Here is a 24,262-nt window from a genome sequence, read left to right as displayed (position 1 = left end):
ACCTTTCATGGCATATCGCTAGTGGAGAAATCATTTGCATCCACCAGAATGGGAGATTTCTCAAGATAGGCAAGAAAGTGATTGCCCTTTGGCATCAGAGATTTGTATGCATTTAAATTGTTTGCAGAGTAGGGCTTTCAGTGCATTTTGGAAGCACAGTGTAAGGAATGACCATCACATACGTGCATTTCTTCCTCTCTCTCTGTCGCTTCGTTTGTGTGTGTCTTACGCCCTTTCTGTGTGTGAGGGATTTAGAAGGGAGGAGAGGTGGGGCCCCGTGTGCTTGTGGCCAGAGGTCTGCACCAGGGTGTCTACTGGACGTACTGGGAGCGGCGACCTCGTGTCTGCAGAATGTTCTGGGCCTGCAAAGAGGGATGGGGCGAGCGGATCCTTCTGGGGAGTTTTTAGTCTTCATCAATTCAGTACATCTTCCATTTATTTATTTATTTTTTTAACTAGGAAAATGAACACTTGAAAAAGTTCCAGGTGACATGGGAACTGCATAATAAGCATCTGTTTGAAAATCTGGTCTTTTCGGAGCCACTTCTCCAGAGCAACTTGCCAGCACTGGTGTCGCAGATCAGGTATCTGGTCTTCATCTGCATATGTCTCCGTGGTGTGACAGCACGGTCCTTCTCCCTGTGGGGTAGCATATGTGTGTCGGAACCCCACCGCAGTGTGGAAGTTCTTGCTCAGGGAACGGTATCGCTTGGGCGGAAACTCAAAATCCCAAGGGTACTACAGTTAAACTTTAATAAACTCAGTAGTAATGCCACTAAGATTTAACACCACAAATTCCTTGTGAATAAGGAAAAGCTGTGGTAATCATAGAGTTTTACTTTGACGAGACTCAGGCTTGGCCAGATGGCTGTGGCACTCAGGTGTGCAGGGGAGATGGGGAGGGGGTGTCGGAGGAGAGGGAACGGCTCCAGAACAGGCCTGACGGTGCCATGGGGGCTCCTGGGCACTGAGCACAGGGATTTGTGTCTCTCAAACATTCCCTCAGTGCCTCTGTTCGCGGCCTGGTCGCTTCTTAGTGGTGTGGAGTATCCCTGGGGCTTCTGCAGGTGTGCCAGGACGGGTGGTGCCAAGCACAGTCCTCAGGACATCCGCCCTGCTGGCGGGTGGAGGACACCCGGCTGGGAGTGGGTCGACTCCGGCACGACCCCACTGGGAGGAGGCTCCTTGGGTCTGCGGTCGCCATGCGCTGCTGAGCCAGGCGCCCGCTCCCACAGTTCTGCTACATGGTGCTTCTGCTCCCGTGGACTTACCGCGTAGGAACAGAGTCTGGTACTAGAGATGCTTCATAGCAGCACAGACCATGGTCATCTCTATTTAAATGTCCATGCTATTGTTTATTTGGACCAGATTCACAAAGAAGGGAAATTATTTTGAAGTAAATAAATTATTCTTGTAGTTGACTTCCAGACCACTTTGTTTTCTCTTGAAACCCATGTATCAACCTAGTCTTCGTTTCCTGTATTCTTGAATCTTATCTGAGGGGTCAGAACTGTTCCCACTTCACACCCTCCCCTCTGGAGAAGCAGTGACCTGACAGCAGTTGGTTAAAGGTGATGGGGGCAGAGAGACCAGAGCAAAGTGTCGTGTGGGTGTGGCCAGTGCCCTGCTTGGCTCCTGACCCTCCCGGCATCCCCCTTCCCCACAGCCTGCTTCTGCCTACCCTTTTCCTCTGTGTCCGTTCTGAAAGCATCTGGCACGTTCCATGGTGGGACATGGGGACTTGAGTGTCCTGACTTCCACTTCCACCGAAGAAAGGGTCAGGAAAGTATTCAAAGTCATGAGTTTGAAATGCAGAACATGGTTTTGTCCCTAGTCACTGATGTTTAACATCCACCAAAAGGCACTTTTTCGGGGGGGGGGGGGGGAGTGCATCTTGGGAAGGTGGGGGTTCTTACAGCAAGATTCTAGGGCCTTGTGCTTTCTTTTTCTGGTGAGCCAGTTAGTTTGATGGGCCTGTCATCAACTGGGGGTGCGTGACAGGGACCTGAAATGTATCCTGAAACTCCATTCTTGGCTGTGCGTTAGTTCCAGATTGATTTCTTCCTCCCTCCCTCCCTCCCTTTCTAGATTATTTACTTGAGAGCGAGCGCGAGGGAGAGGGGCAGAGGGAGAGATTCTTCAGCCGACTTCGCACTGAGTGTGGAGCCTGGCATTGGGCTTGATCTCACACCCCTGAGATCAAGAGTTGGATGCTCAACCGACTGAGCCACCCAGGCGCCCCTAGTTCTGTGTTTCTTAATCACTCATTGCAAATGATGGTCAGATTCCAAAAGATTGGCAGCGTTTTAATCTTGCATGTTAATTCTGGGGTCAAGCTGAAGTAGTGGTCTCGGGGACAGAGCTGGGGAGGAGGCAAGCAGAGCATTCCCAAGGGGAGCTGGTGGCACTGGAAGGGACAGTCCCTTTGGGTCCCTGGCAGATCCCCTTGTCGGACCCGACAGTAGTTCAGGTCTGTGCTTCTAGTGTACAGATATCCACGGAACAACTTGGGGAAGTTTTGGGACAAAACTTGGGACAAGTTATGTACAAATACCAGCCCCTAAAGTGATGGTTGCATCTGTGGCACATAAATTCTCTAGCTGGGAGTATTTTAATATTGAACCCTGTCTCTGGCCCTGTGTTTGTTTAACTTTATTATTAAAGTAAAATATAGGTAGAGAAGATGACACAGAGCAGACGTGCAGCTGAAGGACTTGTTAGCAGAGAGTTTGGCCGTGGCCCTGGGAAGTCCGTTCCTCCTGCGTGTGGCCTCCAAGCCCAGACTCCTCAGCCGGAGCTGCCACGGCGGTGCCACTCCTTCCTTGTTTATTCTCCTGTTACTCAAGTGTGCCTTTCCATAGGCTTGCCTGCTTTTTCTTTTGATGTATCTTTTGTGGGGGGGGTTTTGTTGTTTTTTTTTTTTTTTTAATACAAATAATCTATATGAGGTTGACCTTATGTAAAGGAACTTAGTTCAGGGAAGTATTTCTCCTTTTTTAAACACCTTTGCCAAGATACAATTTACATACCATTACAGTTCACTCATTTAAAGTGTACAAATCGATGGCTCTTGGTATATTACATTACTAATTTTTGAAAACTGTGGTAAACTATAACATGAAACTTGCCATTTTAACCACGTTTAACTGTACAATTCAGTAGGATTAGTTACATTCAGTGTTGAGTAACTATCACCACTGTCTGTTTCCAAAACTTTCCTCATCACCCCAGACAGAGACTCTCACAGTGAAGCATCGACTCTCACCCTTTCTTTTCCCCGTGTCTCTTGTAATTCTTCAACCTGCAGGCTCCCACCCCACCCTTTTTCCCTTTTACAGTTTACCTGTTGGAGAACCTGAGCTGTAGGCCCTGCAGCGAGGCCTGGGGTCTGGTCCCTGTGGCGTGTGCGCTCAGGGAGCACCACACGGGCTTTCTGTCTGTGCTGCCTGAGAACTGGTGGAGGGTCCAGAAGCTTTGTCAGACTCGTGTCCATGCCTGTGGCAAGTCCAGGAGCCTCACTGTCTGCTTGTTTGTTGTTGTGGGTATTATTAGCGATTGCCCAACTGGTTTTTATTTTAAATATATGAAATTGTTAGGGAGATGTTGAATTAGGCTTGTGAATAAACTTGCCAAAACTGACTCTATTTCATTCTCCTTATGTTGCACATGCACACTATTTGTAGTATACGTTACTGTGAGGATCTGTCCATGGCGCAACTGTGTGTTTACAGAGTGAATATTTAGACAGTAACCTGTTTGCTGAACCACTTAGGTCGTGCGACCGTGAGGACAGTCCTTGTTTTCTGTCTGGATTCCAGCCCAGGTCATCTTGAATGTAAGCCCTTTGCCTGCACATTGTGCTCTGATCACCCCATCAAAGACGTCCCAGGACCCCTGGCTGCTTTGCTCTCCATTAGCTCAAAATGGAACTTGCTCCCCGGTATAGGAGAGCAGTTCTCACTTCCAGTAGAAGGGGAAGAGGTGTGTGTGCCAGGCAGATGCTGGTCCCCCTTAACATCCCCGTTTTCCAAGTGGTACAAGAGGGACGGGGTGGCATTATGTAGAAGGCAGGCTTTGCGTGAAGCATGGGAATCCATCTGTAACAAGCAAGGTTGTGGAAGCAGGAATGGGGAGAAAGCGTCCGCTCTGGGGGCTGCTGAGCAGCAAGACAGCAGCCTGTGTTCTCAGGCCCAACGGCCACCCAGTGGCTGTGCAGAGCCCAGAGCAGCCTCAGAGTCGCTGGATTCTGCATCTTGAGGAGTTTTGTATCCTGAGGGGCAGAAACAGCCTTAGAAGGACAGCCTTGGTGTTTGAGAGAGCCTCAGTCACTGTGTGGGTCAGTATCGAGTTCTTTCCTGTCTCTGGCCTCCCCCAAACACCTATTCGGTTGGGCCTGGCTTCTGCCTGCTTTCTCCTTGGCATGGATTTCACAGTTGGACGTGTGTGCCAATAAGTTCAGCAGCTGTGAGTTCCTTTGCAGGTTCTCCGTTGGACACAGTAGTCGCAGGTGGGACCCGCCCACAGGGGGAGTCACAGGTGGGACCCGCCCACAGGGGGAGTCACAGGTGGGACCCGCCCACAGGGGGAGGTGGGGAAAGCCACTTGTGCCCGTTGAAAGGGTCCTGATTTTAAAATCACTGTATTGTTTATATTTACTATAAAATTATTAGATTGTGATACAATGAAACTCTGAAAATACAGAAAATCATGAAGAGAAATACGTACTGTAAACAATTCGGTGCTGCTTCTAGATTTTTTTTATGTCCACCCCCACACACATCTTTAAAACACGATGCCATAGTCGTCATATCTTTACTTAACATGGGCATCGTTTATTTCAAAGCACATGTGTAAGTAAAAGTATATGTGAATGAAGAGATGTAATTGTAAGCGTCATAATAGGCACCTAGTTGTCTGGAATCCCCTTGTCTAGATGTGCCATAACATACCTTACTGATCCCCACGTGTAGCTTCCAGTGTTTTTATGTTGACACTGGTGATCATTCCTGCACGTTGCCTTTTTGCCCTTGAGTGACTGTAAATGTTGTCTTGATTCAGAAATTTCTTGTCAAGATGCCTTTATTACAGTTGTTTTGGTTCCAGCATTAATGTATTTAGATATTCAGAAAATGAGCAGTTTCTGATGACATGTTTGTGTGTTCGCCCCCTTGTCCCTGCTTGGCTTTCTGCTCTCCCCAGGCCACCCCCGTCCCATAGTCTCTTTCCCAGAAGCCTAGGTGTTTTCCTCATTGTTTGCTGTATGTGTGTCTTGTTTTCGGTTCATTTCCTCTTTTGCCATCTTACCAATTTTCTTAACAAGAAATAATGTAGAATAAATAAAACTATAAAGTATATTTCTTTGATTGGATCAAATTTTCTGTTTTACTTAATTTGAAAACCAAGTCCAAGTTTTGTATTTCTCATTAAATGTTGTGTTTTCTCTGGGTCAGTGTATTTCAGTGGGGAAAAATAGGTTACGACTCCACATTCAGGGAAGTGAACTGCTAGGCCTTATTTATTTATTTATGTAGAGAGGGGCGGAGGGAGGGGCGGGGGGAGGGGCGGGGGGAGGGGCGGAGGCTAGCAGACTCCCCGCTGAGCGCAGAGCCCGATGCGGGGTGTGATCTCCTGAGCCAGAGATCATGACTGGAGCTGACACCAAGAGTCAGACAGTTAACTGACTGAGCCGCCCAGGCGCCCCAAGGCCTTAGTCTTACAGAACAGTCTTATTCACCACTAGTTTTTTTTTTTCTTTGGAGCTCGCTCTTCTTCGAGCTTCTCCTTTATGCCAGATTCTGCTCTGGGGTGCCTTGCATATGTGTTTGCTAATCCCTCGCAGCAGCCTTGTGTGGTGTGTGGTGGTGTCCCACTCGTCACATTGAGAAAGGAGGTGACAAGCAAGCAGACCCCTTTCTTTTGCTGAAATGCCCCTCTCCCTAGGCTGGGAACCACGACACATGACACGTGCAACGAGGACACGTACAGCACCTTGCTGCAGCGGTACCAGCGCTCCGAAGAGGAGTTGCGCAGGGTGGCCGAGGAGTGGCTGGAGTGCCAGCAAAGGATCGATGCCTACGTCGACGAGCAGGTGCGTGTGTGCCACCGGGACCTGCCGTGGGTAAGGCACGTGGGCCAGGGTGACGGGGGGGGGGGGGGGGGGGCGGGGCCGGTGGTACAGCTGGGAGGAGTCTGGTCGCTGATTTCCCAGAGGGAACTGAGGCCCTGTGGTACCGTGGTGGCCTTCACCCAGCTAAGCCACCTGGGGGTGGCAGCAGCTGTTCATTGGGTCAGCATTAACCTGGCCACACCCGGTGTCACCTGCGTAGGCTGCCACCTGGCTTATTGTCACCTGCAAGAGCTTATGGGGCCTTGGGGAGCTGCTGAGTCGTATAGTTTCAGGAACCTTTCACGGAATGCTCTGCTGCTCAGAGCCCCTTCTCTGTCTCTAACAGTCTAGAGAGGGAGCGCAGACAGAACATGGTTGGTTGTGCTTGGCAGGTGGCTAACAGGGATGGAGGAAGGCCCAAGAAGGCAGGGCGCTCCTCTTGGAGTTGGGGCCTGAAGGGCAGGTGCACCTTGTCAGCAAGAGCCTCTTGGGGACACAGAGCAGGACTTCCAGAGGGCATCCCAGCCTGCCTGCCTGCCTGCCTTTCTAAAACCCTGGGAGGGTGGGGCAGAGGAAGAGGTATTCAAAACAGCCCTTTTCAAGGTAACAGGGTATAAGGAGTAATAAGGGAGCACTGACAGAGCTCTGTACTATACTTTTTTTTTTAAAGATTATTATTTTTTTTAAGATTTTATTTATTTATTTTGACAGAGAGAGAGAAAGAGCAAGAGAGGGAACACAAGCAGGGGGAGCGGGAGAGGGAGAAGCAGGCCTCCCGCGGAGCAGGGAGCCCGATGCGGGGCTCGATCCCAGGACCCTGGGATCATGACCTGAGCCGAAGGCAGATGCTTAACGACTGAGCCACCCAGGCGCCCCTTGTTTGTTTATTTTAGAAGAGAGCACGGGGATGGGGGCAGTGGGAGAGAGAATCTCAAGCAGACTTTGCACTGAGCGCAGAGCCTGACGTGGGGCTTGATCCCACAACGCTGAGATCATGACCTGAGCTGATGCCAAGAGTTGAATGCTTAACTGATAGTGCCACCCAGGCGCCCCTCTGTATTATACTTTTGAGACTCTGGGATTTGGGTCAGGGGTGTCCACATCCTGCCCTACTGCAGACCCTGTGGACTCTTTCTCATTTCACTTTATAGGTATGATGGATATAGAGGCAATTCTAGTTTCAGAAATCCTTTCTTTGTTTCTCCAGTTGAACTGGGACTAAACACATAAATGCCCCAAGACAACTCTTAGAAGAAAGGAAAGACTGAGTGAGACTTTGCTAAAATTGAGAAAACCTTTGGGAATAGTAATTTCTTGATGTATTTGTACCTGAAGTAAATGTCTGTTTAGGAATATAATACAGTGTTATCACTGCTATTTTGACGAAAATGGGTTATGTTTAAAAATAACAGTATACTACTTGTTTTCTCTAGGAAGGAAAATACAGTCTTACTTTAAAAAGTAAAGCTGAAATTAAATTTATTTCTTTAAAAAGTACATGTTCTTACAACTCTAAATGTTTACAATAAAAAGCAGGAAAAATTTTAGATCAGCAGCCTAACTTGGCAACTTTTAAGGATCTAGGGAAAAAAGACAAACTAAATTCAAAGCTAGAAGGAAAGAAATAATAAAGATTAGAGGAGATCAACAAATGAGAGAATAGAGGAAAATCAGTGAAACCAAAAGTTGGTTCATTAAGATCATCCAAGTTGACAAAACTTTAGCTATACGGGCTAAGAAAAAAAAGAGAGACTCCGATTCCTAAAGTCAGAAATGAAGTGGGAACATTATTACCGACTCTACAGAAATAAAAAGGATTGTCAGTTCTGTGAAGAATTGTACACCAACAAATAGATAAGTGGACAAATTCCTGGAAACACAGAACCTACCAAGACTACATCACGGAGGCACAGAAAGTCTCGACTAGACCTACGACTAGTAAGGAGACTGAATCAGTAATCAGAAATCTCCCAACAGAGCAAAGCCCTGGACCTGACAGCTTCACAGCTGAATTCTACCAAACATTTAAAGAAGAATTAACACGAGTCCTTCCCAAACTTTTCCCAAAAATTGAAGGGGAGAGAAACTTCCCAACTCATTCTGTGGGGCCAGCCTTACCCTGATACCAAAGTCAGAGAAATTTTAAGAAAAGAAAACTATAAACTACCATCCATGATGAACACGGATGCAAAAATCCTCAACAAAATACTAATTGTATCAATCAAAACAGCGTGGTGTTGACATAAAGATAGGCCCTCTCATGTGGTCACATGATGCCCAGCAAGAGTGCCAGGACCACTGAAAGGGGAAAGGGCAGTCTTGTCAACAAATAGTGCTGTGGAAACTGCACATCCCCATGCAAAAGATCGACATTGGAGCCCTTCCTCACGCCATATGCAGAAATTAACTCAGGGTGGAAAAGGACCGAAATGGAAGACTAAAAATACGAAAGAACCTTAAAGACATTACTCTCAGTGAACTAAACCAGACACAAAAGGACACGTATTGCAGAACTCCACTGATATGAGGTACCTACAGTCGTCAGATGCCTAGAGACAGAAAGTGTAACTCATGGGGGCAGGGTTTCAGTGGGGGATGATGAGAAAGTTCTGGGGAGGGATGCTAGGGATGTTTGCATGATGATATGAATGTACTTAATACCACTGCACTGTACACTTAAAAATGGTGAAGATAGTGGGGCGCCTGGGTGGCTCAGTCAGTTAAGCATCTGCCTTCTGCTCAGGTCATGATCCCAGGGTCCTGGGATCAAGCCCCGCATCGGGCTCCCTGCTCAGTGGGGAGTCTGCTTCTCCCTCTGCCTCTGCTGCTCCTCTTGCTTGTGTTCTCTCTCTCTCTCTCAAATGAATACATAAAATCCTTTAAAATGGTTAAGATGGTAAATTTTATGTTACGTATATTTTACCACAATAAGAAAAAGGAAAAAGTTTTTTTTCCCACAAAGAAAAAAAACCATTGTCCTTGCTAAAGCAACCAGAAAATGTATTATTTTCACTCACCTGTCAAGAAATCATGATGCCATTAATACAAATTAAGGAAACTGAGCAGTTTCACAGCATCCAGAGGGCACCAGTCATTCTGGAATCCTTGGGATGGACATCAGTCACTTTGAATCTAATAGTTTGGAAATTATTAGTAATTCCAAGGTTTCAAAACATCTGTAAATAACTTGAATATTCATAAATAAGTATGGATGGTGGGACATGGGTGACAGCTTTGAGATCACTTGTTTTTGCTTTTTAAAATGTATCCTTTACTTGTTTGACACATACATAAGCCTGCAGGCACCCAAGTGTTTGGAAAAATTACCCCAGAGGATGTTGGAGGGGTGGTCAAAGAGGAGGTTTCTGTTGATGTTGTTAGCTATCAAACAGCTCTGGACTGGGTTCTGTACTAAAAGAAATTACTACCTTTCCTAATATCTAGTTCATTGAAAATCTTTTGTTTTTTAAGATTTTATTTTATTTGGGGTCCCTGGGTGGCTCAGTTGGTTAAGCGTCTGCCTTCGGCTCAGGTCATGATCCCAGGGTCCTGGGATCGAGTCTCGTGTCGGGCTCCTTGCTCGGGGCGTGTCTGCTTCATCTTCTCACTCTCCCTCTGTCTCTCTCCCTCTCAAATAAATAAATCTTTAAAAAAATATTTCCTGTTATATAAATTAAAAAAAAAAAAAGATCTTATTTTAAGTGGGCTCCATGCCCAGCCCACGTGGAGCCCAATATGGGGCTTGAACTCACAACCCCAAGATCAAGACCTGAGCTGAGATCAAGAATTGCTCACCTGATGGAGCCACCCAGGTGCACCCCACTCCAAAATCATTTTTTAAATGTGTGACAGTAATTGCTGCTTGTAAGAGGAAAATTTTTTCCTGAAAGCAGCAGACATACATGACGTAAAGGGGGAGCTCGCACCAGCATTGAGTCTTCCCATCCCAGAAGATGGTGCACATTTCTGTGTTTAGGTCGTGTTTTCTGTTCTGATGGTTTTATAGTTTGTGCGAATCCCATCAAGTTTATACCCGGGGCTTCTGGGGTTGGGGCCGTTTGGCTGTTGGCATTCCACCCAGCGCCCTTAATGACGCTGCAGAAGTTTCTGAGTCAGCTGCCTCGAAGTTTCTAGAAGCCACGTCTCCTACGAGTAGTAGTTTTGTCTCACCTTCTCTGGCATCTGCAGTTCGTTTGACTTCAGTTAGAGCCTTCAGCTTGTCACGATTGAGTGTGGCTGGTAGCACCGTTTGTTGCTCTGGCCTCATGGGGACAGCTGTGCATGCTTCCCTGAAGTCACATGCCTCCCCTGAGTACTGGTGAGTTTTTAGCAAATTAATGAAGTTTCCTTTTTTCTAGCTTATTTAAGTTATGATTTTTGTAAAAAACAGGAATAGGTATTGAGTTTGATTATATGGTGAGACATGCTTACTTTCCTGGGATTAAAGCCTACTAGATTATGATCTATATTCTGTTAACCCATTATTAGATTTAAGTAGCTAATATTTTATTTAGGATTTTTGGGTTTGTATTCTGAGGCATCATTGAGTGTTTGTCTTTGAGGCCTTGTCTGTTTTGTATGAAAGTTATGCTAGTCCCATAGAATGCATTGAGAAAATTCCCATTTTTTTTTTTTTAATTTTCAGGAATAGTTTAAATTTTCTGTTCCATAAAGGGTTTGATAGAACCCACCCTAAAACCTGGGGCGTGATTTATTTTTGCAGGGAGGAGGAACGAGGACCATGGGTCGTGTACCATCTTTTCAGTTCACATTACACTTTGCATCTGTTTTGGGGTTTCTCCTTCTTGAGTGAGTTCCACAAATTGATGTTTGCCTAGGAGATTGTCCACATGGTGTAGACAGGGGATGACGAGCTTGTGCTCAGAGGCGAGCCATCAAAGCGGGGGGAAGCGGTGGCTGCGGGAGAGCTGCTGTGCTCCCCTGGCCTGCCTCCCTGGCCCACTTTGCCAAGAGAGCACCTTCTGCGCCAAAAAGAGAAATGCCCTGCCATCGACCAGGAGGGCAGCAAAGGGCAGAGTGCCTCAGAGCTACAGAGAGGTCCACAGAAGCCAAAGTCTGGGCTGTTTGGCGAAATCTCAAGAGCTTTTTAATGTTGACTCAGCTCTTAAAACTCGTTGGGCAGGCCCGGCAGAATAGCCCGTGAGCCCCTCCTCACAGCGTTTCTGTGGAGATGAAAGTCTACATTGTCCAGATACTTCCTCTTGGGGTTTAAAGGAAACCCCCTCGGCCTGTGTCTGTCCTGTCTCATGCCCACTTTTTCCATGGGGCCTTTTCTTCCTTTGGTCAGCCTGGGAGGGGCTCTGGAGAACCAGTGTTTTGGGGTTTATTGAGCACATTGCTTATTTTCCCAATAATTTCTGCTTTTACTTTAATTTCTTCCTGCTTTATTGGTTTCTCGTTTTGTTTCTTTGGCTTCTCACGTGGAACACATACTTCTCAGTCTTCTGCCCTGTGTTGTTCTCTCGTAAGGTCACTGAAGCCTGTACATTTTCTTCTACGTGTTGAATACATCATCTATAATCTGACTTGTGGGGCCTTCGTTGTCCATGATGTCCGTGGACTGTCATTTCAACTTGGATTTCTTCTCTCATAGTTTAAACTGTGTAAATTTTTTTTTCAAATGCATGAGTTTATTTTTTGAAATTACTCTTGTTTTGGAGGGTTTATTGGTAGTACTTTCTTGCCTGTGGGATTAAATATGTCCCGCTCCCCCTTTGTTTGTTTTAATAATTTGGAAGATACATATCCCGTATTTCTCTTGTTAGGAGTCATTTTTAAGTTTTCAGTAACTACAAGAACACATGTAGATAAACATCAAGATTTAATCATTTCATAGCCTCCCCCACCCCAGTAAAACTGTACCTTAAGCCCATTCTTAACTCCCTATTCCTCTCAGTTTGGTTTCTTTTTTAATTGTGGTAAAATACACATAGCAGAAAACGTACCATTTTAACCATTTCTAAGCCAGTTCAGTGGTAGCAAGTCCGTTCCCATTGTGGCTCATGCCCCCGCCCTCCCCCTTCCCCGACTGACCCTCGTCCCCCAGCCCCTGGCTCCCCCATCCACTTGCTGTCTCTGTGCATTTGACTCTGCCAGGGGCCCCGTGGGGGTGGAGCTGTACCCAGTCTGCCCCCGTGGGCCTGGCTCCACAGACATGGCGTGACCGTCCACGCCAGCTCAGGCTGCTTGGGGCTCTTCCTGCTCGGAGTCGCGCATCTTCAGGTTTTTATCTCTGGCACAGGCAGGGCACATAATGGGCATTCAGTACAGGCTGAATGCTCGCTGATCACAGTGACAGATTCAGCTCTGGGGATCTTCACTTCTTTTTTAAATGTGAGCTCCTCCTTGTTTCCCACGAGAGCAGAGCCTGGGAAAGAGGTGGAGCGCCAGGGCCTCGGGTCTGTGTCGTGCCTTCCCCTGTCTGCAGGGGGAGTTTCTCACGTGCACGGTTTCTGAAATCTCCCCTTGACGCCTGGCTGGCTCTTGCTGGCACTAAGGTTTTGTTTGCTTTCCTTCCTAGATGACAATGAAAACGAAACAGCGCATGCTGACGGAGGACTGGGAGCTTTTCAAACAGAGGCGATTCATTGAAGAGCAGGTGAGGCTGTGGGGAGGCTGCTCACCAGCGCAGGAGTGCCGCTCAGGGAGAAACACCACCATTGCAAGGCCACACTGTGGGTCTGCTCCTGAGAGTGTTGTTAATCCTAGATCAGCTATTTCCCTTATCCCATTCCTTTCTTTTCTGTATTCCTCGAGGAAAATCCCATTTACCGAGTGACCCGTGCCAGCCCAGAGCCACCCAGGTCCCTGCTGTCTGGTCTCCTCAGAGGCAGCTGGTGCCGTGAAGTCATGGAGCTTGGAGCCGGCCCGTTCCCCTCAGGCCCAATTCACAGGCCTCCCCACACGGGCCCAGTGTAGCTGCTGACAACACGGCTCACTCCCTCCTTCCCCACAGGCTCTTCCCTACCTCTCTACACCCTGCTGTGGCTGCCTGGGGACCTTGCCCCAATGGCCTCAGGGCCCTCGACTTTGGAAGCTCGCCTCCCTTGATTCTTGTCCATAAGCTGGCGTCTCTCCCACTTTCTCTCCAGCCAGCTCTGCCCCCCCTCGGCCTTCCTCAGGCATTGGTGGCCCTTGGCCTCAGCCCCCATACCCATGTCCTCAGCCCTGTGGTCTCCTCTGGGTACCCACACTGGACTTGTTCAGCTGCTCCCACCCCCAACCCCCTTCCTGTGTGGCTTCTAGCCTATCAATTGGCCCTTCTAGCACCACCCATCTCATTGCCAGAGCTGGTCTGTAGGTTTCTTCTCTGAAATCCAGATCCTGGCCTTATCGACTGGAAGTCTGGGTGCCACTTTCCAGGTGGCCCCTGGATTTGCACCCTTCATGTGTTGGGCCTTGTTTCTGCAGTGGGTGTCCTCCCCAGCTGGCCTTCCTCCCACCTGCCTGCTTCTGTCATGTGTCACAAATGCCTTTTAACTCGTGGGCACTCTGGTGCTGCAGCTCTGTGTGTGCAGGCCTGTGTGCATCCCCACTATTCTGTCACGCACGGTGCCCCCCCACCTCCCCAAATCCCACAAGACTCCCTCCTGCTCAGCCCAGGGTCAGCCAGGCCTTCCGGAGGTGTTTCAGTGATTCCTTGCTCAGTGCTCTGCCCCTCACCTGGACGCCCTCTTTGCCTCTGACAGAATTACCAACACCACCTCCTCTGCTTGGCCCTGCGTGGGCCTGGCTCCCTGCTGAGCTGCTTTTCTGCCAGGGCACCTCCCACATCGTGATTTCCGGTTCCAGGGTCTGAGCTCCTGGGGTGCTGCGGTTTAGCTCTGCGCTCCTGGTCCCTAGTGAGTACCGAGCACACAGCTGATTCCAGGTAAAGGCTGGGTGTCTGCTGGTGAGGCACCGGCCGGGGCTTACTGCTCCCTCGCCTTTGTGAGGCTCAGGCCTGCAGCTGCTGTGCATTTCAGGTCTGCCCCTTCCTGGCCCTGTCCCATTCTAGGAACCTGTCGCCACTGGCTTGAGTGCGCATGGCGCACACAACCATGATTACTGAGAAGCTGAACCACCTGCCTGGGGGTATATATTGCAAAGTTAACCTCTCTCGATGATTTCCTCTAGCTGACCAATAAGAAAGCAGTCGCCGGTGAGAACAACTTCACGGACGCCATGAGGCACATGCTGTCCTCCCGGCTGAGCATGCCCGACTGCCCCAACTGCAACTACAGGAGAAGGTGAGCCTGCGCTGTCGTGTGGGCGCAGCGGGCCTGTGGGACCCACGACCTCACTAGAGGCGCTGACCCTGACAGAGCATGGTCTGACCTCTCTTGGTTCTCTGGGTAACTGTCCTTCATTCCCACTCAGATGTGCTTGTGATGACTGCAGCCTCTCACACATCCTCACTTGTGGTGTCATGGACCCCCCCGTCACTGGCGACATCCACAGTCACCAGCTGCCCCTCCAAGTGGATTCTGCTCCCGACTATCTCACTGAGATGCGCCCACCTAGCGTGTCCTCAGCAAGCTCAGGGTCAGGTTCCAGCTCTCCCATTACAATTCAGCAACATCCCAGACTCATCCTCACAGACAATGGCTCTGCACCAACTTTGTAAGTTGTGACTTTGTAATAAGATTTCAGAAATTTACGTAATCCAATAATGAGAAATATGGACAAGTAATGTCTACAGAAGTACAGATATCATTATAGTGCTTTTCAAGAAAAAGGATCCTTCATTTTTTTTAAGCAATTTTTAAAATACAACATCAGTAAACCCAAACTTTGACACTATTTCACTACCTGAAAAAAAAAAATACGGTAAATTTATAAATGCCAGTGAAGAAAAAACCATGTTGGTATGCAGGGAAGTGTCTCTTCAGTTCTGGCTTCACGTTTCCTCATTTTATTTGAGGGTGATCAGCCCGAAGTTCATTCCGCCTCATTGTCCGTTCAGCATTCATGCTTATTCCATGTCTTGCTAAAAACTCAGATGATCACTTTAGCAAGCGATTGAAAGGTTCTGTTTTCCGTGTTCCCACATTATCTAGAAGTACATTTTGTGTGAGCGAGGTGGCTGCGCAGCTGTCGCCAATTCACACTGTAGGTGAGTGGTCCCACGTTTCTTCAGAATTGTGACCCTGTCATCTGTTGAGGCTTTCCACTCTAACTTCTGGACGGGTTGCACATGGATGTGTGTTCTTATTTTATTTAGGTAAACTTAGGTCTGCACTTTGCTTATCGTAGAGTATGCGGGTGTCGGGAGCCCCCTGGAGGTGATGGACACCAGCACGGTTCCCAGTGGGAGGGATTGTTGCCCCGCCCTTGGGCTGCTCAGTGACGCTCAGATTTCTCACCACCTCCATCTGGATTTCTCCCGACGACTCTGAGGCTTTCCTTCATAGTCTTGCAGTCCTCGATACGGATCTGGTCTCAAAACACAAAATAATTCCGAAGGAATTGGTCTGGAACGCCATGACTCTGTTGAGCTCGAGCTGCTTTCTAGTCCTGGATATTGTGTGCTCTTTCTGGGAGCCTGTGAAGGAGGGTCGAGGGTTTCCCAGCTAGCTGTTTGCCAACCTCTTACAAAAACATACCGAAATTAAGCAGTACGGTCTAATAAAAATTTATGTTGGAAAAGCTGCCGATGTCAGGTGTGGGCTCCTGGGCTGTGTCGAGTGGTGGAGGAAATGGGCTGTGGGTACCTTTCTCTGTGGGCCAGGATCGCCTGCGGCTACGCTGCACCTCTCTCTGGTCCTTCCGCAGCTTGGGATTAGTGTCTTCCAAACATGAACTGCTAGGACTTGAAAGCCTCCACGGTTACCTTTGGTTTGTGTTATCTCTTTCTTGGTGTCGTTCCTAAGTTGGTTAAAGAGAACCATGCGACCGGAGTCTCTGTGCTAAGGGCTCTCTAGTTTTCATGGGCTCTAGGGTAGTTGAAGCTTGCCTTCATTACACTGAGCAAATGATTTAACCACTTCATGTCTGAACCTCGGCCTCCTCATCTGTGAATCATGGTGGTAATGTCTCAGGAGTGGGTGTGAGTGTTGACCAAGGCCACACGTTCCATCACCTCTGGTGCCATAGGCCTCGGGAGACCTGAGCAGCCTTCACCTGGTGGGTGCTGGGGGTGCTAACTTTGGTGAGCTCCAGATCACAACATATGGTGTTCCCTCTTTTTCCAAAAATGGAAAGGACATCTGAGTTTAGCAATTCTGGACACTCTCCTAAATCCAAGAGATCACTAGTTCGTAGGATTTTTCCTTCTGGAAGTTATTGTATGCGGAGCTGAAGACGGGCTCAGAGGCATGTTTATGGTCACAGCGGGGTGACCACATATGGTCCGTGCCTTGCACAGTCTGCACTGATGTGGGGGCTCTGTGCCCACCCTTTTATGTACCACAAAAGCATATGTTTGAAGTGGCCTTCGTGGGCTACAGACTTGAAATTTGCCTACATTTTTTTTTTTTTAGTAAATATTCCATTTGCCCATTGGTTGAGATGTCTTGTTAAAGCTGATAATTGTGGTCACGACTGACTTGTCGCGATCTGGCCTTGTAGTAAAAACCTTTTGGTATTTTGTCACCTATGTGCCTTTAAAGTTTTGTTCATCTGGCTACGTCTGAAATTTTGGTGGTTCTTTGTGCCCCCTTTAATTTTAATAAAAAATTAATCATGTCTGCTTGGAAATGGCAGCAAACAGTTATATACCGAGGCACTTCAAGCCAAATGGAAATGCAATAATAATTAATCTGATTAAATTTTGGCAGTTTCCCAGATATTTTTCTTCTTTTGGCGTTTTGTTTTCCATTCTTCTAAATAGCACAAATGGTAATCTTTCAGGCATTTCCCCCCGGTGTTCAGGTTACTAAGAGATGTTACAATGTATGTGTGGTGCTTAGTGTAATACTCTTGTAAGCCAGAACGGTGTACGTAAAGGAAACGCCCGTGCTTAGTGGGTGGTTCACTTACTGTCTTCCCCCCGCCCCCGCCGGGTGAACAGACTCCTGGTGACCATCTCTGCCTGTCTCAGTTGTAGTGATGATGAAGACGTTGCACCACTGTCAGCTAAGTTTGCTGATATTTATCCACTGAGTAACTACGATGATACTGAGGTGGTGGCCAATATGAATGGAATCCACAGCGAATTGAATGGTGGCGGGGAAAACATGGCTCTGAAAGATGAGGTAGGGGCACGGCTTCTTCATAGTGATCATAAATGGCCTAAAGTGGTGTATCTGGTGTCTTATGTTTTAAAATTCTTCCATTTTGAAAAGTATAAATTACAAAGGTTGTTTTTAAAGTCCCCTCAGGTAAGCAGTACCAGTAGTAGCTCCTCAGAGGCTGACGACGAAGAGGCGGATGGCGAGAGCAGTGGGGAGCCGCCAGGAGCCCCAAAGCAAGACGTAGCTCTAAGCAATGGGAGTCCCAGGAAAGAGGAAAGTAAAGTGGACAGTCCACCCCCATCTTACCCTACTCAGCAGGTATGATTTCACTCTCCCAAACTTTGTGCTTTGCCAAGGGTGTCTGTCTTTGTGTATATTTTCTCTAAACATGAGTATTATTGAATGCAAAATTATGTTATCTTGAATAGCTTCTGAAGATCAGAGCTGGAGAGGATGGAGGCAGGCTTATCAATACACAGACGTGATTCCTAACCCCATTTTCATCTTGTTCCTCTCACTTGAATCCACTCAACAGTCTTGATTTTGCAGCTCCCCAGAGTCACTCCAGACATTTAGCTGTAGTAGAGGTATTTTTTGTCTGTAAAGAAGCAAAGGGAGGGTTTTTTTAATAAATAAAATAATGGAATGTTAAAGTTTCAGAAAAGGTTGGTTTTGTAAGGGAGGTTTTTTCCTGGTGGATCTCTGTCTTTCTGTTAACCAAAGGTGAGCATGCATCAGCAGGTGGACGTGCATCAGCAGGTGGACACACTGGAGTTCTCTTTTTCTTTTTAGTCCCTGCTGATGGGCACTTGTGTTTGCTTCCCTGTTTTCCCTCTCTGCTATTCGGTGAGCAACCTTCCACATCTGACCTCTCCCACATTAGTAGGTCTGTCCCTACGATTGGTCACCAGTGGTGGCTTCTCTGGGTCAGAGTGTGATGGCCTCCCCTGCCCCCCAGAAGAGGACGACGTCACAGTCCTGGGGTTTGGCCAGTCTGGTGAGAAATGGCAGCCCCTTGAGATTTGTCTTCCCTTCATTTCCCATTCCATCTTATTGTTGAGGTGTCAGACTTTTTTATATGTTGTTGTAAGTCCTTTATAAGTGTGTGATTTGCAGAGATTTTCTCTGGGTCTGTGGCATGTCTGTTAGTTGTGTGGTTTGTGTGGTTTTTTTTTTTAAGATTTTCTTTCTTTACTTATTAGAAAGTACATGCACGTGTGCACGCAGGGGGAGGAGCAGAGGGAGAGTTAGAGAGAATCCCAGGCTGACTCCTTGCTGAGCACAGAGCCTGACTTGGGGCTCGATCTCCCAACGCTGAGATCACAACCTGAGCCGAAACCAGGAGTCGGATGCTTAACGGACTGCACCACCCAGGCGCCCCTGTCTGTTTGTTTTTTTATGGCATTTTTTTGAGAAGCAAAAGTTCTTAATTCTGGTGAATTCTAGTTCCTCGGTTTTTCCTTTTATGAATCATGCTTTTGATGTCATATCCAAGAAAACTCTGTTTTCTTCTACAAGATTTACAACTTTAGCTCTCACTTAAGGTGTGGGTCGTTTGACTCAGTTTTTGCTCATGGTGTGACGAGAAGGTCTATATTCATCTTTTTACAAAAGATGTCCAGGTGTCCCAGCACCATTTGTTGACAAGACCCTCTCTTTTCCTACTGAACTGCATCAGCCGTTTGCTGAAAATCACAGGGCTCTAAATACAAGTGTTTATTGTCTACACTTTGCCCTTTCTGCTTATTTGGCCTGGGTCCTTTCGCATAGTGTACGTGACCTGCTCTGTAGTAAGTTTGGACAGCAGGTAGGGTCTGCCCCCCAGCTTGGTGGGCCTTATTGAAAATTGTGCAGGCTTTTCAAAGTCCTTCGTGTTTCCATGTAAGTTTTAGAATCAGCTTGTTCTACAAAAAGGCCTGCCTGGATTTTGATAGAGATTATATTTCTTGAATACTTGATAGAATTCACCAGCAAACTCCTCTGGGCCTACTCTTTTCTTTGTGGGATGATGTAGATCAGTTTGGGGAAAATACTGTCTTAACAAAATTGAATCTTGTCAGCCTGGGAATGTGCTGTATCTTTCCATTTTAATCATCATTAATTTCTTTCAGCAGTTAAAAAAATTTCTAGTCAGTAGGTCTTGAACATATTTCTTAAATTCTTTTTTTTTTTTAAGATTTTATTTATTTGAGAGAGAGAGAGCACAAGGAGGGGGAGCGGCAGAGGGAGAGGGAGAAGCAGATTCCCTGCTGAGCAAGGAGCCTGATGCAGGACTTGATCCCAGGACCCTGAGATCATGACCTGAGCCGAAGGCAGACATTTAACCAACTGAGCCACCCAGGCGCCTAAATTCATTCTTAAGTATTAGATGTTTTTGATTCCGTAGTAAATGATACCTTCTAATTTCAATTTTCAATTGATTGTTGGTAATATATAGAAATACAGTTGATTTTCAAATATTTATCTTGTGGTCTGCAGCTTAAACTTGTTTATTCTTTGGTTTCTCCCCCCCCCCCCTTTTTTTTGGTTCAAGTCCTTTGGATTTTCTGCATGCAAGATCATGTTGTTTGTGAATAAAGACAGTGTTACTTTTTCCTTCTCAATCTGGATATTTTTAATGTCTTACTCTTGCCTGACTGAGCTAGCTAGAACCTCTGGCGTAGCACTGCGCAGAAGCGATGCAGGCAGCCATCTTTGCCTTTGCTCCTGGTCCCCAGAGGGAAGCGTTCAGTCTGAATAGGATGATGCATGTTTGCCATGGACGGCCTTACCACACTGAGGGAATAAATCCTGTCAGCTCATGTCCTAAAAGTTTTATCATGAACGTATATTGGGTTCTCCAAATGCCTTTTCTGTATCTATTAGAATGTTCCTGTGGTTCTCATCCTTCATTCTTTTACTGTAGTGTGTTGTATCAGGTGATTCTGGATTTTTTTTTTTTTTAAGTTGACTCCAAGCCCAGTGTGGAGCCCAGTTCAGGGCTTGAACTCACGACACTGAGATCAAGACCTGAGCTGAGATCAAGAGTCGGATGCTTAACCGACTGAGCCACCCTGGTGCCCCTGATTCTTGGATGTTAAACCAACCTTGTGTTCCTGGGATAAATCCCATTTGGTCATGGTGTATAAACTTTTTTTTTTTCTTTTGGTATGTTGCCAGATTGCTTTGCAATCTTTTGTTAGGATTTTTGCATCCATGTTAATAAAAGATACTGTTCGTTAGTCATCTGTGCTTGTATACAAGTGTCTCTGTGTGGCTTCGACTATCAGGGTAATACTGGCCTCGTAGAATGAGTTGGGAAGTGTTAATTCTGCCTCTGTTTTCTAAAAAAATTTGTCTAAAATTGAGATTTCTTTAGTAGTTGATAGAATTTACCAGTGAAATCCATGGGCCTGGTCTTTTCTTGTGTGAAGGTACAGAATTACTAATTGAAATTTTGTTTACTTGTTATAGGTTTATTCAGATTTTCTATTTCTTCTTGAATTTAAAATTTTTGTGTCTTTTCCTCCATTTCATCTACATTGTCTACTTTGGTGGCATGAGATTGTTTATTGTATTCTTTTATGATTCTTTTAATTCTGCAGGGTGTCTGGAGTGATGTTGATTCCTGACTTGGGTAATTTTGTCTACTTTTTTTTAAACCCTCAGTCTAGCTAAAGAATTGTCCATTTTTGTAAAAGAAAAAATGGGTTTTGTTACTTTTTTCTCTGTTTCTCTCTTTATTTCTTTGATTTCTATTCTGATCTTCATTATTTCTTTCCATAGACTTTGGGTTTGGTTTGTTCTTCCCTTTCTAGCTTGTTGAATCTAAGCTTAGATTACGGATTTTAGAACTTCCGAATTTACTGAGACCTGTTTTGTGGCCTAAAATCTGGTCTGTCCTAGATAATGTTCTATATATACTTGAAAATAATTTGTGTTCTGCTCTTGTTAGATGGAGTGTCCTGTGAATGAGAGTTTGGTCAGATTTATAACATTATTCCAGTCCTCCGGATCCTTCCTCATTTTCTGTCTGGTTCTAAAAATTACTGAGAGACATACTGAAGTCTTCACATACCACTGCTGGACTGTCTGTTCCCTTTTCAGATCAGCCAGATTTTGATTCGTGTGTTTGGGACAGTGTTGCTGAGGGTGTGTGTGTGTTATTGTTACGGGACAGTGTCGTTGAGGGTGTGTGTGTGTTATTGTTATGGGACAGTGTCGTGGGGGGTGTTTGTGTGTTACTGTTAAGGGACAGTGTCGTTGGGGGTGTGTGTGTGTTACTGTTACGGGACAGTGTCGTTGAGGGTGTGTGTGTGTTACTGTTACGGGACAGTGTCGTTGAGGGTGTGTGTGTGTTACTCTTACAGGACAGTGGTGTTGAAGGTGTGTGTGTGTTATTGTTACCCCGTTTTTGATACAGATTGGCTCTTGTCGTTATCAGATGCTCCTCCGCTAGCTTTTCTCATCTAGAAAGAGTATTTCATCCCATGGACTCAGAGTCGCTCCCACTGCCTTCGGGTTACTGTATGCGTGTTACCTATTTTTTCATCCTTTGAATTTCAGCCTCTTTGTATCTTTGAATTTAAGATTTGTCTTTGAATCCTTCAGTTGGGTCTTGTATTTGTGTCTTGTCGATCGATCTCTGCCTTTTGTCTGGAGGGCTTCATTTATGGTTTAATGTAATGGTTGCTGTGGTATGTGCAACTGGTACTTTGTTGTCTATTTCCATAGGTCTCATGGTTTTTGTTCCTCTGTTCCTCCTTTACTCCTTTATTTTTTTTAATTTTTTTTAAAGATCTTATTTATTTGTTTGATACAGACAGATAGTGACAGAGATAGCAAGAAAGAGCACAAGCAGGGAGAGAGGCAAAGGGAGAGGGAGAAGCAGGCTCCCTGTGGAGCAAGGAACCGGACGTGGGGCTCGATCTCAGGACCCTGGGATCGTGACCCGAGCCGAAGGCAGATGCTTAATGACTGAGCCGCCCAGGCGCCCCTACTCCTTTATTTTGTATTAAAATTTTTAGTGCACCATTTAAATTCTGCTATTGATTCTTGGATCTTTTTAGTTTGGGGTTTTGTAGTGTTTTGTGTGTGTGTGTGCCATGGTGTTTCTTTTTTATTATTAACATATAATGTTTGTTTCAGAGGTACAGATCTGTGATTCATCAGTCTTACACAATTCACAGCACTCACCATAGCACATAACCTCCCCAATGTCCATCACCCAGCCACCCCATCCCTCCCACCCCCATCCCTCCAGCAACTCTCAGTTTGTTTCCTGAGATTGAGTCTCTTATGGTTTGTCTCCCTCTCTGGTTTCATCTTGTTTCATTTTTCCTTCCCTTCCCCTAGGATCCTCTGTCTTGTTTCTCAGATTCCTCATATCAGTGAGATCATATGATAATTGTCTTTCTCTGACTTATTTCGCTTAGCATACTACCCTCTAGTTCCATCCACGTCGTTGCAAAGGCAAGATTTCTTTCCCTTTTTGATGGCTGCATAATATTCCATTGTGTGTATGTATGTGTATGTGCACACCGTATCTTCTTTTCTTTATCCATTCATCTGTCGATGGACATCTAGGCTCTTTCCATAGTTGGGCTATTGTGGGCATTGCTGCTATAAACATCAGGGTGCACGTACCCCTTCGGATCACTGCATTTGTATCTTTGGGGTAAATACCCAGGAGTGCAATTGCTGGGTCGTAGGATAGCTCTGTTTCCAACATTTTGAGGAACCTCCATACTGTTTTAGTTTGTTTTTAGGGCTGCTAGGAGTTGGGACTGGGAAGAGTCCCAGGCAGGAAGACCAGGCCCCTGCTGCTCTTACCTGATGTTCTGGCAGATTGACATGAATAAATACTTCTTGATTTGCTTTTTCCCTTTGATTGATTTTCAGATCCTCAAATGGTTGCTTTGACAGTTGCTTTCAGTTTTACCCTTGTTTTGAGGGAGAGGAGCCACTGACTGCTTCATGTCACCCTCGATGAGTCCCGTCTCTGGTGCCTCTCACAGCATCTCCATGTAACCATCTCCATGTAACCACTCATGAGCTGCGTGACTCCGTGGAGCCCACACCAGAGCTCCGTCCTCCTCAGCCCAGCTCCCCCCTCCCGTCTGCCACCCTTGCCAGTCCCCTTGTTCCTGCACAAACAGGCACAGGCACAGATGGGTGTGGTTGCCACCTCAGTAGACACCTGGCCGGGGAGCGAGATGTGCATCTCTTCTGTCCGTCCCAGGCTCCTGGGATCCCTTCTATACTTTACAAGGAAGGCTCTGGACAACTCGAGGTGTCCCGTGAGCCCTGTCCTCTTTGTAGTGGCCACGTAACTGCTCAGCAGAATGTGACTGACTTTAGTTTAATTCACACCATTCTTTGTTTCACTAAATAAGCGGGTGCTTTTTTTTTTTTCTTCTCTTCTTTTAGCCTGAACAAGCTCCGAACACTTGTGAATGTCATGTTTGTAAACAGGAAGCTTCCGGACTCACGGCATCAGCAATGACTGCAGGAGCCCTCCCCCCAGGCCATCAGTTCCTGAGCCCAGAGAAGCCCACCCACCCTGCTTTGCATCTTTACCCCCACATCCACGGACACGTGCCTCTGCACGCGGTCCCACACCTGCCCCGCCCTCTCATCCACCCCACCTTGTATACGGCGCCCCCCTTCACACACAGTAAGGTAAGTCAGGGCAGAGAGGGCCTGGAAGCTCACCTGTCACTAAGATCTTACAAGAAGTGCATATTGTAACAAACAAAAATCCATAAATTGGCAACTTGGATAGGACCAAGTCTGCTCTTGATAGGAAGGTCTGCAGATGTCTCCTTTTACCATAATCTTAAGCTCTCAGAATTTTGAACCTTCACAGCTGTAAAAACAATCATGAAAGTCATGGTTTACTCCTTCAGAATTAACTAGAACATAAAGAGTTTTCCAAGTGATGGTGTAACGGGTTGTAGTTGGGGGAACTGCACACCCAGCTCTTCTGCTCACCCAGACACCA

General features: G+C 46.6%; 1 protein-coding gene across 7 annotated transcripts in view; it reads left to right on the top strand.

The window, feature by feature from the left end:
• FAM193A (family with sequence similarity 193 member A) overlaps window positions 1-24,262 on the top strand; it is a 160,315-nt gene that overhangs the window by 94,675 nt on the left and 41,378 nt on the right. For all 7 annotated transcript variants that reach the window (XM_028088200.2, XM_088021253.1, XM_088021254.1 and 4 more), the window contains 8 exons: window positions 460-584; window positions 5,941-6,088; window positions 12,648-12,725; window positions 14,243-14,355; window positions 14,486-14,728; window positions 17,148-17,301; window positions 17,419-17,598; window positions 23,689-23,940. In XM_028088200.2, the coding sequence (XP_027944001.1) occupies window positions 460-584; window positions 5,941-6,088; window positions 12,648-12,725; window positions 14,243-14,355; window positions 14,486-14,728; window positions 17,148-17,301; window positions 17,419-17,598; window positions 23,689-23,940 (1,293 nt within the window). The remainder of the gene's footprint in view (window positions 1-459; window positions 585-5,940; window positions 6,089-12,647; window positions 12,726-14,242; window positions 14,356-14,485; window positions 14,729-17,147; window positions 17,302-17,418; window positions 17,599-23,688; window positions 23,941-24,262) is intronic.

This window comes from Eumetopias jubatus, unplaced genomic scaffold (genome assembly GCF_037043125.1).
Source record: "Eumetopias jubatus isolate StellerSeaLion01/CBP00866 unplaced genomic scaffold, mEumJub1_p1.0 scaffold_2, whole genome shotgun sequence".
NCBI lineage: Eukaryota > Metazoa > Chordata > Mammalia > Carnivora > Otariidae > Eumetopias > Eumetopias jubatus.
The sequence above is the reverse complement of the archived record's forward strand: the minus strand, read 5'-3'. Positions and strand labels throughout refer to the sequence as shown.